The 17,550-nt window shown below is 41.1% G+C and overlaps 2 protein-coding genes across 2 annotated transcripts; both read right to left on the reverse strand.

The window, feature by feature from the left end:
• Positions 1-496: 496 nt before the first annotated feature.
• Positions 497-1,283, reverse strand: LOC131006679 (transcription repressor OFP17-like). The gene has a single exon (XM_057933846.1). The coding sequence runs from the start codon at positions 1,177-1,179 to the stop codon at positions 673-675; it is 507 nt and encodes a 168-aa protein (XP_057789829.1). The 5' UTR covers positions 1,180-1,283; the 3' UTR covers positions 497-672.
• A 14,491-nt stretch (positions 1,284-15,774) lies between these two features.
• LOC131024470 (uncharacterized) lies at positions 15,775-16,851 on the reverse strand. The gene is made up of 2 exons (XM_057954006.1): positions 15,893-16,851; positions 15,775-15,778 (listed from the first exon to the last, which is right to left on the reverse strand). The coding sequence occupies exons 1-2, from the start codon at positions 16,849-16,851 to the stop codon at positions 15,775-15,777; spliced, it is 963 nt and encodes a 320-aa protein (XP_057809989.1).
• Positions 16,852-17,550: the final 699 nt, after the last annotated feature.

Here is a 17,550-nt window from a genome sequence, read left to right on the forward strand (position 1 = left end):
AATAATGTATTTTGCACCGATGCTTGATTACTCGACTCACAATGATCGAGTATGTCAAGCATTAGTGTATTTTTCTAAGAATGCTCGACCACTAAGGCTTGGTTGCTCGACTCGCAATGGTCGAGCATGTCAAGCTTTAACATATTTACCATTAATGTAGTTATCACAAATACACTAATGTTCGACTGTCGAACATTAATGTAGTTATCACAAATACACTAATGTTCGACTGTTCGACTTGCATTGGTCAAGCTTTAATGCATTTACCACTAATGCTCGACATGCATTGGTCGAGCGGGTTAATTAAAGTTCGCGATTTCAACAAATTTTTCTATTTAAGTAAGAATTAAGCAATTTTTTTTTATTCAAAAAAAAAATTGTATGTAGCTAGATTTTATAATTTTCATTTATAATGGGTATTTTTTGTTTTGTGTTCGAAAATGGGTAAAACAACCATTAATCATATAATGTATAGTATAACATGTTTATGAATATGTATGTAGCTCGGATTATATATATATTCTTCTATTATAAATCATACTACTTTACATGAAAAGTTTGAACATTGCATTTGCAATTGCTCTTGCTGCCTGCAATAGAACCATGCGAACTATATATATATCACCAAGAATTACAAATTTGAGAATGAAATTAAAAAAAGCAATTCTAGTTCTAGGTTTGCAAATGATTGGCGGAAAACAAATCCGTGCAAAGCTCCCTATAAAAGCGGCACACCAAAGCAAGGAAAACCGGCGACCTAAGCTCCTCCCAACAGTACAGCAGCTCTTCCACGTCACCCAAATCCCTCACTTTCCCCTCCTCCACGATCATCTCCACCAGATACTTCTCGAAGCTTCTACACGCTTCTTCCACGTGATCATCTTCTTCTTCTCCCGCTTTCGCGCTCATTCTTATGTACGCCGGCGTCAGCGGCGACGGATGCGGCGCTCTTTGGGAGAAGCTCGTTAGCTCCGTCACCCTGTCCATCTCCCTCTCGTCGCGCGGCGACCGGAAAACAGTCATCATCTTGGAGAGACGGCCGCCGCGGCGGCGGAGGCGAAGAGATTTTATGGAGAGTGGCTTCCTCGGGCGAAGCTTGATGATGAATTTGACTATTTTTTTGCATGGTTTGAGAAGCTTGCGCTTGAGTGAGGCAATGCTCAGATATTTTGATTTCATTTGTGACTAGTGATTTTTGATTAAAGAGATGAGAAATGTATGGATCGGAGAAAAAATACGAGAATGTTTGTGTTTAATACTGTATATTTAAAGGGAAAGGGGTTAAGTATGATATTTTGTGTGGATTTCACGTCTTCCTCTCCACGGAGAAGTGGTGTACCATAAACTGGGACTTTTTCAACAAATGTTTATTTGGTTGTTATCCCGTTCCTCTCTGATCTCTCATCACAGTCCCCACAGAATTAATTAATTTTTATTCTACTATATATATATATATATATATATATATATATATATGGGGTCATCAAAATCAAGAGTCAGGGGATGTTTTAGGACATTAACTTAGATTGATTTGAAAATTAGGACAATAACTTTCGGATTTGTAAAAATAGGACACTAATTATTTTTTAGAGTAAAATATGACACTAATTAATAAGCGTCGTAAAAATAGGACATTTCTCAGCCGATAATTGGCTAAAAAATGTCCTGCGGATGCAACACTTATTAATTAGTGTCCTGTTTTACTCTAAAAAAAAAATTAGTGTCCTATTTTTACAAGTTCGAAAGTTATTGTCCTAATTTCCAAATCAATCTAAGTTACTGTCCTAAAAAACCCTCGAACACTCAAAATCAATATAAAATTCTGATGAGAGCAATGAAACCTACGGCGAAACCCTAGTCTTGCCGTCTTCTTGATGCAGCCTCCGTTGGATTCCGGTGGCTGCGCCAACAACAACATGGCGAACGTTGGAGGTTCCATGATTGTCTCCAATAAATTCTCTCTAAATTCTTCTGGTTTTACTCAACCTGGGCGAAATCCTAGCCCGCCCCCTTCCTCTCAAATTGCTCCGCAGGGGAAAGTTCCTGGTTCTTCGGTCGACTCTTCTCGACAACTTATCTCTGACTTGCCGCAGAAGTCGAACTCTGGCCCTAGTCATGGGGAAAAGCCGTTTGATATGATTACTACTTCGACTGCCAATGATAAATCAGTTGCAGATGCTCCGCCGGTGAAATCTTATGTAGATGTTGCTACGAATAGAGTTCCTCGTCGTCCTGATGTGGCTGCACATCACTTTCACGCTCTTAGGCCTACTAAGGAGGGAGATCATGTTTGTTTTAAGATGCCTAAGGAACTTCTATCGAGACAACTGTCGTTGATTGATCATGCTTTGATGGGAAGGCTCTTTCTCCGTAAAGGAGATAAACCCAAGCCTGCGATGATTATCAAGAGGGAGCTTTCTAAACTTTGGAATATCACTGAGACCCGGCAAATTATACCTTTGGGAAAAGGTTATTATACGATGGTTTTTCAGAATGCTGAGGATAAATTACGTGCCAAAGCTAAGCAGATTTGAGAAATATTTGATGGTCATATTAGAATGCGTGAGTGGGTGAAAAACTTTGATCCTTTTAAGGAACATTCTTCTTTAGCCATTGTTTGGGTCCGTATACATTACCTTCCCATTGAATATTGGCACGCTGAGGTGATTTCAGGCATAGCGAGGTACATAGGACATCCTCTCAAGATTGATGGAGCTTCCATTACACGAGACTTTGGACAGTTCGCGCGAATTCTTGTGGAATTAGATATGTCAAAGCCTCTTCCTAATACTTTACTCGTTGATGCGGATGATTTCTCTTTTCACGTGGAATTTACTTATGAATATTTGCCATTCTATTGTTCGAGGTGTAAAATCACGGGACATTCCCCGGATAAATGCCGCAAATCTAATTCTAATGCAGGAGGAGGTGCTAAAAATGTTGAACTAAAACAGCTTCCAAAAGGTGGCAGGAAATCTTGGACTCTCGTGGGGATTTGGGGCAGGAAGAGCATGCAGTGAATCAGCGAGATGGCGTTGATCGTGGTCGAAAAGGTGGAAGCCTTGCTTATTTGAAAGTGCATAGTTCGGCGAATACGAATGAAAATAGGTTTCATATTTTGGGTAATGATGTGGGTGTGACGATGGAAACTGTGGATGACTTGATTGATCAGCATGGTGTTTCACGTGATATTCGATCGGACAAAGGCAGTGGAGAGGTTAGGTCTGCTAAGAAGAATTTGGATAGTTCAAAAGAGGCAGCTACATCTAAGGAGGGACAGAATACTTCAAACATGATGGGCGAGCAGCATGGTGTTCAAGAAAATGAGTTTTCGAAAGAAGTGGATGTTAGTGATATGAATATTTCGTCGCGAAGTGTTATAGTTGGCGATAGTCAGAATGATAATCTTTCAGGTTTGGATCTTTTGGAGGCCATCACAAGACCTGTTCATCGTTCGGTTTACGACCAGCCTGTTAATGATTATAGCTCTAAGGAAGAACCAGAGACGATTATAGCTGATATGGAGCCTGCTGCTCGTGGTGAGAAAGCTGTTATAGCCATGGAGAATGCCATGAAAGCTGAGCGACTGGAGCAGATTCTTGCTCTAGCCAAGGCGCCCATTCCGGAGGGCAAAAGGGGGTGTGGCCGTCCCACGAAACAAGAGCAAGCGGCACGTGCTGTTGGTCAGGTTTCGAAGCATGCTGAAGAAACTATTAAAAGTTGTTTGAGGAAATATGGAGATACAGGAGCTAAGCCGCGGGATTATGTGATCGATAACAGTGGTAAGGAATGTTTTCGAGCGATGGATAATGTTGTGCGCGAGAGTTGGGCTAATCAAGTGGAGCGAAGCGGTGCTTCTTCTGCTAATTTGAATTGATTTTTATGAATATTATGGCCTGGAATGTCCGTGGGATGACGGACGAGTCCAAGCGTTTGCTTAAAGAACATTGTAGTTCTTTTTCTCCTGTTATCTTGGGTATTATCAAACCTAAGAAAGCTCTTCGTAAAATTCGGCAAAATTTTTGGAATTCTTTGAATTTGGTTTCGGTGCATCAGAATTGTCGAGATCCTAGCTGTCTGAATATCTGGATCCTTGCTCAGCCTTCTGTTGTCACGACTGTGGTCTTTTCATCGTCTCAGGCGGTCATCGTTGATTGTATTTGGCAAACTTTTTATTTTCGGGTTGCCATTGTTCATGGAGCTAATGATCAGTGTCTTAGACGTGATCTCTGGAGAGATTTGCTTCGTTTTTCTTTTGGTAATACAGTGTTTATTGGTGACTTTAATGCGGTTAAAGGAGCCCATGAACGGATCAGCTCTGCTTCTCCTGCCAGGAGTTCCTGTATTGATTTTTGCTCTTTTATTGATGATACTTGTTTTATTGAGTCTCCTACTGATGGGTTGCGTTTTACTTGGTCGGGGCGTCGTTTTCTTCCCCGTCATGTGGAATCCATTCTTGATAGAGCTCTTTTCTCTCAGAGTTTTGCTGATCTTTGGGATTCTGTGATCACTTCGATTCTTCCTCGGATAACTTCTGACCATTCTCCTCTCGTTTTGAGATGTAACCGTTTTAGTTACTCTGGCAAACGACAGCTTCATTTTTTGAACATGTGGGTTCTTCATCCTACGTTTCAGGAGATGGTTTGTAACTCGTGGCAGAATGCCGTTAGTACTCTTTGTCCGATTTTGCGTGTGATGTTGAAGCTTAAGCGGCTTCGTGCTGATATCAAGATCTGGAATAAGAAAATCTTTGGGAACGTGGATTTGAGAATTAACATTTTCCAGCGCCAGTTAGCTATCACTCAGGGAAAGATTTCGGAGATTGGTTACACGGATGATTTGTTTGATGAGGAGGTGGGTTTACAAGCAGAGTTGAATGTGGCCCTTACTCGGAAGAATAATCTCTTGCAGCAGAAGAGCAGGGCTTCCTGGTTGCAAGATGGGGACATGAATACTTCCTTTTTTCACAGATTGACTAAGTTTAAAAAGAGGAATGCGTCTATCGCTCGTTTAACTATTAATGGAGTGGATACCTATGATCAAGAGACAATTGAGCAGCATATTGTTGGCCATTTTTCTGCTTTGTTTACTGATGATGGCAGTCCGAGCGCGGATCCGTTGGAGGTGGAGGCTTTCATTGATCCGACCGTTTCTGATGAGCAGAATCATATTTTAGTCAGTAATCCTGATGAGAGTGAGATTGCTGCAGCCATTTTTGGTATGGATTCCAACAGTGCACCTGGTCCTAATGGTTTTTCGGGTATGTTTTTTCATAGTTCTTGGGAGATTATTAAGATGGATGTGGTGATGGCGGTTCAGACTTTCTTTTCTAGGTCTTATCTTCCCATGGGTTGTAATTCGAGCACTATGATCCTTATTCCTAAAAAGGAGGTTGTCTCTACTGTGGCTGATCTTCGTCCCATTGTGCTTTCGAATTTCTTATTCAAAATCATTTCAAAGATTCTTGCCTCGAGGCTTAGTGTGGTAGCCGCTTCTCACGTTTCGGCTAACCAATTTGGCTTTATAAGTGGAAGAAATATTCATGACTGCGTTATGCTCAGCTCAGAGGGTTTCAATTGTATGCAGAGGACAAATTGGGGTTCCAATATGGCTTGCAAAATTGATATCAAAAAGGCCTTTGATACTATTCGTTGGGAGTTCATTATGCAAGTCTTGAGGGCGAATGGTTATCGTGAGACTTTCATTAGATGGATTTCAATCATCTTTAGCTCTGCCAGGCTTTCGATTCTTTATAATGGCAAGCTCAGCGGATATTTTGCTTGCTCTCGTGGGATCAGACAAGGGGATCCTCTTTAGCCTATCCTTTTTGGAATTGCTGAAGATGTTTTAAGTAGTACTATCAGTAGCTGTGCGGATTCTAGACATCTTGTTCCTATGGGCTTCAGTAGGGCTGCGCACTTTCCTACACATCTGTTTTATGCGGATGATATCATTCTTTTCTGCACTACCAATATTCGGAATGCACGCAAGATTAAGGATATTTTGACTTATTATGGTTCGATCTCTGGTCAGATTTGCAGTCAGGAGAAGTCGAATCTGTATTTTGGCTCCAAGGTTCCCACTGAGAGAAGACGTGCTATTCAGCGTGCTATGGGATTTTCTGTTGGGAATTTGCCGATGACTTATTTGGGTGTTCCTATTTTCATTGGGCGTCCCCGTGCTTCCTATTTTATGCATATCTTTGATCGTATTGTGCAAAAATTTGCCAGATGGAAGGGGATTCAACTTTCTATTGCTGGTCGGCTTTGTCTCGTTCGTTCGGTGATCCAGAGTTCTATTGTGCATTCGATGATGGTGTATCGATGGCCTAAATCCTTGCTGCACTCCTTGGATAAGAAGTGCAGGAATTGTGTTTGGGCCGGAAACATTGATGAGCGCCCTAAATGCTCGGTCAGTTGGGGGCGTGTGTGTGCTCCTAGGGAGGAGGGAGGTCTTGGAATTAAATCTTTTACCTTAATGAATCAATCTTATTTGATGAAGCTTGCTTGGAAGATGATCAAAGGTGTTGAGTGGGCTCATAAGATCATGAGGTCTCGTTATCTTACTCCGTTCAGTTATGCCAAGGAAAGTATTGCTAACTCTTCAATTTGGATTGGTGTTAAGCAGGAGGTTAATAATTTGGTGGATGATTATTATATCTGTGTTAATCGAGGAGATAGCACTTATTTTTGGCGCGATGATTGGCTTGGCTACAAGCTTGTGGACAAGCTCACTATTCCTTACTATATGCATGAATATCTCCAGTTTTCTGTGCATGACTATTATTACGATAGGCTTTGGCATTTTTATGCCTCTTTTGTCAACAATTTCCCTGAGATTGTGGCGGATATTTTGCTGGTTTCTATGGCTGAAGAACAAGACACCAGGTTTTGGAAACATTCGGTCAAAGGGAAAGTCTCTGCGGATTTAGCTTTTTCTAGCAAATGCCACCATTTTCCCAAGGTTAAATGGGGAAAGTGGATTTGGGAGCACTACATTCCGGTCAGGCGCTCGATTTTGTGCTGGCGCGTTCTTCATGAGCGTCTCCCTACTCTGGACATACTGATTCGATAAGGGTTGACGACTCCTAATGGATGTCCTATTTATTTTATGGAGGCGGAGTCCATCTCGCATGTAATGTGGAGTTGCTCAAAAATTAGGCCGTTGTGGGTGGCTTTTCTCTCTTGGTTCGGCAAAGATGATTTTCTTAGTTCGTTGGATATTCATTCATTTTTGGTTGTGGCTTGGAATACTCACATTAGAACGCAGGTTCTTGCGATCTAGAAAGCTGGCATTCTCACTCTCATGTGGAAAATTTGGGATAGTCGAAATGCGGTGATTTTTGAGGATCTCCAGTTTCGTATTCATCCGATTCTTGCATTTGTGAAGGCCTTTCTGAAAGAGTTAGACGTCAATTTCCCGAGGCTTGGTACGGTTGCTAATACTTGGAGTGATTACTTAATTACTAGAGACCTCGGTGTTAGATGTCGTGCTGCACCTCCTCCTCGTATGATTGAGGTTCATTGGTGGCCTCCTGTTTCTCATTGGATTAAAGTGAATACGGATGGCTCGGCTGATGGGGTGCCAGGAAATATTGCTGCAGGTGGGGTTTTTCAAGACCAATGGGCTGGTGTTCGTGGTTGTTTTCATATTAAGGGAGGGATTGGCTATGCTTTTGAAGCTGAGCTCTTGGCTCTTATTGCTGCAATCAACATTGCTCATGATCATGGTTGGCATTACTTATGGGTTGAGTCGGATTCTATGTATGTTCTTCATCTTTTGGAGTCTCGATCCACTGATGTTCCTTGGCGTTTTATAGCTTCATGGAAGAATGTTCTGAAAATCTTGAAAGATTTCCATTTGATGGTTACTCATATTTACAGGGAGGGTAATCAACCTGCGGATATTATGGCAAATGGCAATAGGCAGGAGGGATGGTGGCCTTTTGCTATTGATGAGATCAAGCTTGCGGTTACACGAGACATGTCTTCCCATAGTCATGTTAGAATTCTCGCTAGTAATGTGGGTTTGTTTGTTCCTCTGGTTCATGTCTGTGGGGTTGTTCGATGTTGGTGGTTGGGCTGGTGGCGACGGTTTGAGTGGTGGAACTTCGGTGCTATTTTGGGGTGTCTCCACGACCTTTTCTCAGTCTGCTGGTGCGCTAGCGGCTGGGGTCGGGGAGGTCAGATCCCTTTTGGATGCGCCGCGTCGTATCTGGTTTTCTATGCCAGATTGGATGGTCGGCGGATCTTGCTTTTGCGGAGAGCAGCTTTGGTCGTTGATGTGCTCTCTTGCTGGGTTTTACCTTCGAAGCAAGTTTTCTGTTTTCCCTAGCTACTGTCTGGTGATGCTGGTCTTCTCCTGCTTAGTTTTTTTGGTTTGGCTCTTGGTCAGGATTGGTGTCCGGGGTTTCTTGGTGGCGCTGGTTAGGCCGGAGCTTTTGAAGACTCCCTCTCCTTCCTGGCTTTTTTTATTTTTTAGAGTTTTCCTTTGTTGTTGGTGGTTGGTTTTTAGACGGGTACTCTTTTTCCCCTTTAAGGTTTTTCCCACTGGATTTTCTTTAAAGGGGTTTTAATGAGGCTCGGCCCTTAGTTTGCTCTTTTGTGCTCTCAGGGGTTTTTAGGTTTTTTTTTTCTTTTTCTTTCTATAAAATCGATTTTAATAATATGGGTCGGTCTCTGGTGCGACGGTCGCACTCCAGTGCGACAGGTCCGCCCCGGCCCGCGCCCGACCTGGCCTCCGCCCCAGACCCGAAACCTTGAATCCTAAATTATTACATTTGTTTATAATAATTGTTACTTTTAATAAGCATGACATATACATTTGTTCGTACAAATGTATACTTATATAAATATAAGTATTTACCTTCATTTAATATAAAATATTATATTTTCTAAACCCTAAATTCTGTAAACTAAACCCTAAATTCTGTAAGCTAAACCCTAAATCTGAACACTAAACCCTAATAGGAGTATTTACTTTTAATAATCATAAGCTATACATTTAGTCGCACAAATGTATACTTATGTTAATATAAATATTTACCTTCATTCAATGTAAAACATTATACATATCAATAATTACTTTTTCGTACGATAATAATTATTTGATCAAATAATAATGTTATTATTTATGCTTATTAAAAGTAATCATTGTTATAATAAAAAGTAATATTTGATATGGAGAAATGTAATGTTTCAAAAATATTATATTAATTGTAATTATTATTGTAATAAAATTAATTATTATTATAATAAAAATTATTATTATTATTATAAAGAGAGGTAATGTTTTTAAAATATTATATTTCTTCATAATATTGATGTTAACTACTTATATTAACATAAATATAAATTTATGTGTACAAATGTATATATTATGTTTATTAAAAGTAACAATTATTATAAACAAATGTAATAATTAGAAACATGGGTCAAACCCAAGCGGGTCAGGAGGGCGGGTTTGGAGCCGGGTTGATGGGGCGCGCTCCAGTGAGACCCCCTATTTTTCGTGTAACATGAGTACAATGAATAAGACATATAATACTAATGAACAAAACGTATATCTAATGAACAAGATGTATATACTGATGAAAAATAAAATTTAAAAAATTCGTAATGAATAAGATATATATACTGATGAACAGGACCGTATCTACTGATGAACAATGCAGTATATACTGAAGAATAACAAAATTTAAAATATTCTGCTCCTTCCAAGATTCGAACCCTGCGAAAAAAAATGGGAGAAAGACATATGTAACCAAAAGCATATAGTTTGAGACTTATATAGCCACCACTTTTAAACTATGACTTTAGGGGTCAAAATGCTATTAAAAGACAAAGCTACCCTTACTAATTAGTCAATAAAAATAAAGCAAAATTAAAATAGTATTTAACTTGAAAGAAATAATAAAACAAAATAAAAAATCAAAGTTTGACTTAAGAATTAAAAAAAAAGGCCGAGATTTTATCATTCTTCTTCCCCATTTCAAAACCATCGAACCATTCTCTTCCCCATTTCAAAATTTTCATCCGTTCTTCCCCATTTGCGTTTCTTCACGGCAACCGTCGACTGTCGACTTTCGTTCTCGGCGATTCTTCACGGCGCAACCTCCAGCGCCTCTTCTCCACGACGACTCCAGCGGGCGACGCTTAGGGTTTCAGCGGGCGGCGCTTAGGGCGGAGACAGAGCTCCAGCGGCGGCAGCGAGAGAGCTTCAGCAGCGGCGGCGCACGATGGTTCGTAAAATAGTCGGAAAAAAGCCCCCTTCTCAAAATCGAAGAGGCATAAAAAAACCCCTACTTTGCCTTCGAAAAAATCAAAAATGTCTAAGCAACAAGTTGAAGAACCTGCGACGGTGGAAGAGCACACCACTACCGCTGCCGGGAGTCCATCAACGGCGACGATGGACGAGCAAATCGTTGAAGAGCAGCCTCCAATGGAAGAAGTAAGTTGTCATTTTTTTTATAATTTTAGTTGGAATTTGACGATAAATGCAATGTGGGAGTTGTAATATGAGGAATTGGTGTTGTTTAGATGATTTGTGTTACAATGCATGTGGTTTTTCACTTAATGTTGCAATTGATTTAGATGAAATTGGTTGATGAAATTGATTATGCACAATTGATGCATTAGGGCACAGTTGAATAATGTGTGCACAATTGATAGAATAATAATCAATTTACTGCTTAATGCTTATAGAGAATTATTGTTGTATTTTAGGCAATGAATTGTTATTTATTTGTAATTTTAAATAATTGCAGCGCCGGTTTAAATGGGTGAGGCCCAAATTGCAAGGATATCAAGCGCGCACAAATCTTTATGTGCGTGTTGAGGTGCTAACCCGGGTTCGACGAAAGCTTCATAGCATGGGTCTGGAAGAAAGGTTACTCGATGGAGCATTTGGACATTTAGCCCAAATGAGGCGCTCGAGCAGCGCCAATAATGCCATGTCCGAGTTCATTGCTCGAGAATTGCATGATGTTAGCTTCCCAGCATTCGAGCAGCGCTATTTTGTTGGTGGGCATGAGATTAGGTTCACAGCCCGGGATTATGCCTTAGTCACGGGGCTTAGGTTCGGTCTGTGCAAATTCGACCCAACAAAGGATGATTATGTCATCCCCGACAGCCTGCACATGCGTCATTTTCAGGGCGGGAAAGTAAGGGTTAAGATGTTGGAACATGAGTTCAATACGGGATTATTGAGGGATCCGGCTGATTACTTGAAGGCTGCCTATATAATTATCATATACCACATCTTGATTTGTCGTGGGGATACCTTATGGATAGAGGACTGGGTGTGGGCCTTAGTAGAGGACGAGGATGCATGGGCGAGTTTTCCGTGGGGATCCTACAGTTTTTCCATTTTATGCCATCAAATGAGTGTGGTGGCAAAACATCCAAACCAAATCCAGAGTACGCGAAAGACATATCATATCTTCGGCCCTGTGTGGGCATTTCAGATATGGATGTACGAGGTCCTCCCTAAATTGGGAAAATTGTGTGGGAAGCGTGATAGCGACACGAGCATTCCTCGCTTATTGCACTGGGACACGCATGCTGCCCCTTTTATTGATTTTTCTGAGTTTTTCGATCGTCAGGTAAGAGTTCTTAAAGTTCTTCATTTATTGGGTTTTTGTGAGTTTTTTATGATAATTGTTAACACTTTTTTTTAACTGATTTTGTGTAGCTGGAGATTACACCTATGGTACCTACTCCTATAGAGGAAGCCCAGGAGTTCTTTCTCAGTGTTGTGAGAGGGGATCATATGAAGGTGGTTTTCCAGCCTTCGAAAAGGCATTCCGCCAAGAAACTGCTAGTAGATGAAGATATTGAGGAGGTCGAAGAAGATGAGCCACCTAAGAAGAGGAAAAGAGGGCAGCACAAGTCCAAAGAAGATGAGCTACCTGAGAAGACGAAAAGAGGGCATCAGCCTGAGCCGAGTGCAGCGGCCGAGAAGCGACAGCGGAGACATTCCCCAGAGCCCGCACAACCATCTACTACTTGCTGCTTGCATGGATTACCATGCCAGCATGCAGATATTGACGAGGAGGCTCACTTTGAGCGCTTGGCTCGAAGAATATCTCCTCATATGCTGCTGGATGACTCTGAGAAGGGTTGGATAAGCCGTTTGGCGCATAAATTGCTTGATATTTTTAGGCAAGAATCGGATGAGTCACCCTCTGTCAGTGCGACTCCATCATCAGTGAGTCATGGCGGTCCAATTGCAAATAGGCCTCTTGTCGAGTCTGAGGTATACCAGAGCCAGCAGAATGAGCAACAGGTGGCGGGTGATGTTGTAGTGGAGACGATAGAAGAGCAGGTGGAGGGTGATTTAGCGGTGGAGCCACAGCAAGTGGAAGAGCCGCAGCCGCAGCAGGTGGAGGAGCTACAGCCGCAGCAGGTGGAGGAGCAGGCCGAGAACGAGCCGAGTACGCCGTCAGTTCCTTTTGATGAGGATTCCCCTGATTCGGATGAAGACATGCTTCCCCCTGATTTGGGTCCACGAGTGTCACGTCCCTCTGCGGCCTTGAGGAGCCCGTACGAGTCGGGTGTTAGTACTCGTGCTCCTGGTACCCCTGCTAGCCTGAAAAGGCTATACAAAGAATTTAGATCGAAGCCGGCTGATGCAAAAGTGGTGGTCAGATCTACTGGGCATGAGTTGGACAATGCCACTTTTGCGGACATCGAGGATATCTCTGTTGAGTTCACCGGGAAGGTAATATTTCATCCACTGTGCATGTTCACCTTCATCTGTGCACATTCACCTTCATCTGTGCATGTCTGAAATATTTCATCCACTGTGCAGATAATTGATTGCTATTTGATTTACGTGAGAGAGAGAGTGAAGAAGAAATGTGGCATATTTCCATCGATGAACGAAAAGTTGACAAAAATTGTTGGATGTGAATTCTATGTAAGTTTCTTCATCTTTGATTATTTTGTTTAGCATTATGTAATATGTTTGCTAAATCTACTCATTGTTACATATTTAGACGATATTGAAAAGTGAGTTTGAAAAACTCCACGGACCAAAGCCGTCTGGAGTAGGCCATGGGGTGAAAAGCCTCTACGGTTTTTGGAAGCCACCGAAGGGATTGGTGGCAGACGTCGGGGAATGGAAGCATGCGAAGCAGGTATTTATTTCTACTAAGAGTATAATTGTTTATTATAGACATGCTAACACAAATTCCTATTATGTAATGTAGCTTATTATCATATGTAATGTCGGCGGCTGTCATTGGGTCGTCCTTCGTGTACGATTGCACGAATGGATTGCTGAGTTGTACGACTCTTTGGCATACAAGTATGATACTCAGGCCGGGGTTTCATTATCCCATCGTGAGTTGGAATTGAAGCCTATTACTCGTCTTCTTCCCCGACTCTTGAGGCTGTCAAACTACTGGAAGCATCACGATCCGAAGCTGGAGGAACTGTATGAGATTCCACTAAAATTGATGCCTACGTCGGATCAATTTTGTCAGACGGACTCAAGTAGTTACGGCCCCTTCTGCACCATGATACTCGATCGTCTCGTGACGAGTACAGAGCATCACCGAGGGTCTATCGACGAGCAGTACCTGTCCCAGTATAGACTTCGCGTTGGTCGTCGGATCTTTTCTGTTACTGTTTGATAGCATTTAGTTAGATTATGATTTGGGATGTTTTGAACTATAACTTAGGTTGTTTTGGATATGTACGAATTTATCTAACTATTGTGCACTTATTTTCAATTATATCTATTGTTATGTCTTGAATTTGACATAGGAGATTAAAAATCCAAATTTCCGATGCCCCATGCCCTTCAAATCGGGAAAATAGCAAGAGTTCTACGGTGCACGATGACAGTGCACAACTACGTACACAGTTTAACAACTACGTACACAGTGGGCCCCAAACGGGGCATGTTTTAGTAATTCCTATGCAATTAAGTGAAATTAAGTATGCAATTTCAATCAATAGGCATTATATTCAATAAAAATGAGTCAATAGTGTTCAATTCCATTACCCCCTCAAACATATTGGACATATATCACATGAGAGTTGAGTATACTAAGAGTACGTGTTAGAGTACATATGATAGCATCGTACTAGTTGATACGTGTTTGATAAAAAACAAGTATTCCATTTGATGTGTTATGTCTTGAATTTGACATAGGAGATTAAAAATCCAAATTTCTGATGCCCCATGCCCTTCAAATCGGGAAAATAGCAAGAGTTCTACGGTGCACGATGACAGTGCACAACTACGTACACAGTTTAACAACTACGTACACAGTGGGCCCCAAACAGGGCATGTTTTAGTAATTCCTATGCAATTAAGTGAAATTAAGTATGCAATTTCAATCAATAGGCATTATATTCAATAAAAATGAGTCAATAGTGTTCAATTCCATTACCCCCTCAAACATATTGGACATATATCACATGATTGTTAAGTATAGTAAGAGTACGTGTTAGAGTACATATGATAGCATCGTACTAATTGATACGTGTTTGATAAAAAACAAGTATTCCATTTGATGTGTTATGTCTTGAATTTGACATAGGAGATTAAAAATCCAAATTTCCGATGCCCCATGCCCTTCAAATCGGGAAAATAGCAAGAGTTCTACGGTGCACGATGACAGTGCACAACTACGTACACAGTTTAACAACTACGTACACAGTGGGCCCCAAACGGGGCATGTTTTAGTAATTCCTATGCAATTCAGTGAAATTAAGTATGCAATTTCAATCAATAGGCATTATATTCAATAAAAATGAGTCAATAGTGTTCAATTCAGGTCTACGGTTCACAATGACAGTGCACAACTACGTACACTGTTAATCGGGACTTACACAGTCTTCAACAACCGGGTCTTTTTCTTTCTCCGGGCATCTTCTCTTCGTATGATCTGTACTCTTACATATACTGCACTTCTTTTCTCGTCTCTTCCGTGGGTCAGGGTCCAACGAGTTGTTCAAATCTATGGCCTCGCTAGGAATGGATGCCGTGCATGATCTCCTATTGTGCCCACGTCCTTGACACCTACCGCAAAATTGTCGAGGTGTGGTAGACGATTTCTCAAGATGTGATCGAGCTCTGCTGTCTTTCGGTCGTCCAGATTGTCGCTTAATGACCGGTGGTCGAATAATGTAGCCAGATACTGAAGTCGGCACATCCCACGTGTCAGGTTGTGGAACTGGCTCTACCCGAGCTGCATAAGTTTGTAATAAAGCATGTTGTTTGAAATAACGTCCTACAAAGTCATAGACGTTGAGGTTGGCATGCCTAAAATAAAAAATAATTGATCAATTGTTAATTTCATTTATCAACTAAATAAATTGGAAACATTATATTAAATAAATAACCGAGATACCGTATAGCTGCACAAGCGTGACGACAAGGTATCATGTCCAAATCAAACTCACGACAATCGCATGTCAAGCTTTGTAGATCGACAAAGGTTGTCCTTTTCTCTGATTCGACTTTAAATACATGTGTCGTTGTTCCCCAAAATTTATACCGACGACCCAATTCTACAGACAAAGATAGTTTTCATAAAGCCTCCTCTGTTATCTCGTGGTCTCTCGCTAAAGCTGCTGCGCGTCGCTGTTCAAACCATTGTTCTACAATTGAGCGATACACTTCCAACATAGCGCAAACCGGCAAACATCTCGCCCATAACAATCGAGCATTCATACTTTCGGCTGCATTGGACGTCATAAAACCGTAGCGCCGTACCAGGCACGTAGATCTTGCCCACCTTAATAAATAACTTAAAATCAGTCAACTGTGTATAAAGTATTCAATTGATTGTGTACTATAAAGATCAACTGTGCATATTGTACTCAGCCTGTGCATATCATATATATTTAATTACTAATAAATATATAAGAAAACTAACCTTTGAACCCCAATATCCGTCAGCCTTTTGTAAGCACCCTCCGGGCTGTGGGCTTCCAAAGTAGTGAAATTGACGTTAAATACTTCATGTCGATAACTGTACGCTGCATTTTTGTATATTTGAGCTACGTGACGACCAAATCGCGCCAAGTTCTTTTGTATATGATAAAAGCACAACCCGTGAGAAACATTAGGGTATATGGACTCAATGGCACTCTGGATGCTCGTGTGTTGATCAGACACGATCAGTAAGTCATCCGGCGGATCTCCTAGGCTCATACGCAACATTGAGAAAAAAATTGTCCATGATTCGTGATTCTCGATAGGACTAAGACCAATTGCAAGAGGAAAGACCCCTTCGTTCCCATCTTTGGTAACTACGATGAATAGAACCCCTTTGTTCTTTCCTTTAAGGTGGGTTCCATCCACTACAATGACAGGCCTCAAATGATGTTTAAAGGCGTGAATAGACTGTCCAAGAGCTAAAAACATGTAGCGGAACTCACCTGTCAGAGTACTAGTCTGAACATCATATAGGGTCTCAGGATTACGCTCCCTCAACAAGTATAGATAAGTCGGGAGTCGCTGATAAGACTGCTCGAACGCGCCATACATCATCTCTATAGCAATATCCCTGGACCGCAAAGCAAACTTGTAGCCCATCTCAATGCCAAATAGCCTAAGCATCTCATCAGTCATCTCTTTCGGTTTGAGAACAACCCTCTCCACCGATAATTTACGTGAAAAGTATGCAGCAACTACTCTAGACGGCAGCATTCTCGGAGCAGTGCGACTCAAATTCGAACGACAAGTGTGGTCCAGAATGAACTTAATGATTCTCCAAATTCCAACTTTCTGTACTGCACGCAACATGAAAGGGCAATCGTCGTCATGTTTGCATATATAACCCAAACGTTTGTCACTGGATCGATCCACCGCGTACTCCACTTTTTCCTCCATGTGATAAAGCCCTACAGCAATTGCCAACTCATCCTTAGACCGAATGTGGCATTCACTGCAAGTTGATCTTTATCTGGAAACGAGGGTTCATCCCAACATAATGGTAAGACACTATCAACCTCTGGGATGACAATCAACCAATTGCGGAGTTCATTACACGAATCAGGATCGTCATCTTCAGCATGCACGTCTTTGTCCCGATGATGATCATTAGAAGAAAATTTACAATTCCCAATCATCTTCTCGAGGTGACCAGGATGGCGAATCCAACCTGTAAATTCATGGATTGCCGACAACACTATCTCTTCACGACGCTTGTCCACGATCTCATCATCGGTAGACACTATATCATCATCAGCATCATCGTCATCGGGTATGTCGTCATCGGAAGAGGCTATCTGAGTATGCGCGTTGACTGTTGGACGCTTGCCATCATCAATTATTAAGATTTTTACGAGCTTGTAATTCAAATAATTTGTTAATGAATATATTAACAAATTCAAATAATAATTAATTAACAAATTCAAATAATTAATAACAAATTCAAATAGTAATAATTAAGCTAATTCATAAATAATATGTCAACTGTGTATATAATTCAACAATGCACAACATTTTTTTTTATTGTGGATGCAACTGTGTTTCTAACTGTGTAGTTAAGAGTAGTTGAGCTCAACTGTGTAGTTAAGAACAATTGAG

Source organism: Salvia miltiorrhiza, chromosome 1 (genome assembly GCF_028751815.1).
Source record: "Salvia miltiorrhiza cultivar Shanhuang (shh) chromosome 1, IMPLAD_Smil_shh, whole genome shotgun sequence".
NCBI lineage: Eukaryota > Viridiplantae > Streptophyta > Magnoliopsida > Lamiales > Lamiaceae > Salvia > Salvia miltiorrhiza.

What these genes read in the sequence shown, in the direction of transcription:
- LOC131024470 (XM_057954006.1), bottom strand. Translation starts at nt 16,851, where the DNA reads ATGGAGGAAAAAGTGGAGTACGCGGTGGATCGATCCAGTGACAAACGT.
- LOC131006679 (XM_057933846.1), bottom strand. Translation starts at nt 1,179, where the DNA reads ATGAAATCAAAATATCTGAGCATTGCCTCACTCAAGCGCAAGCTTCTC.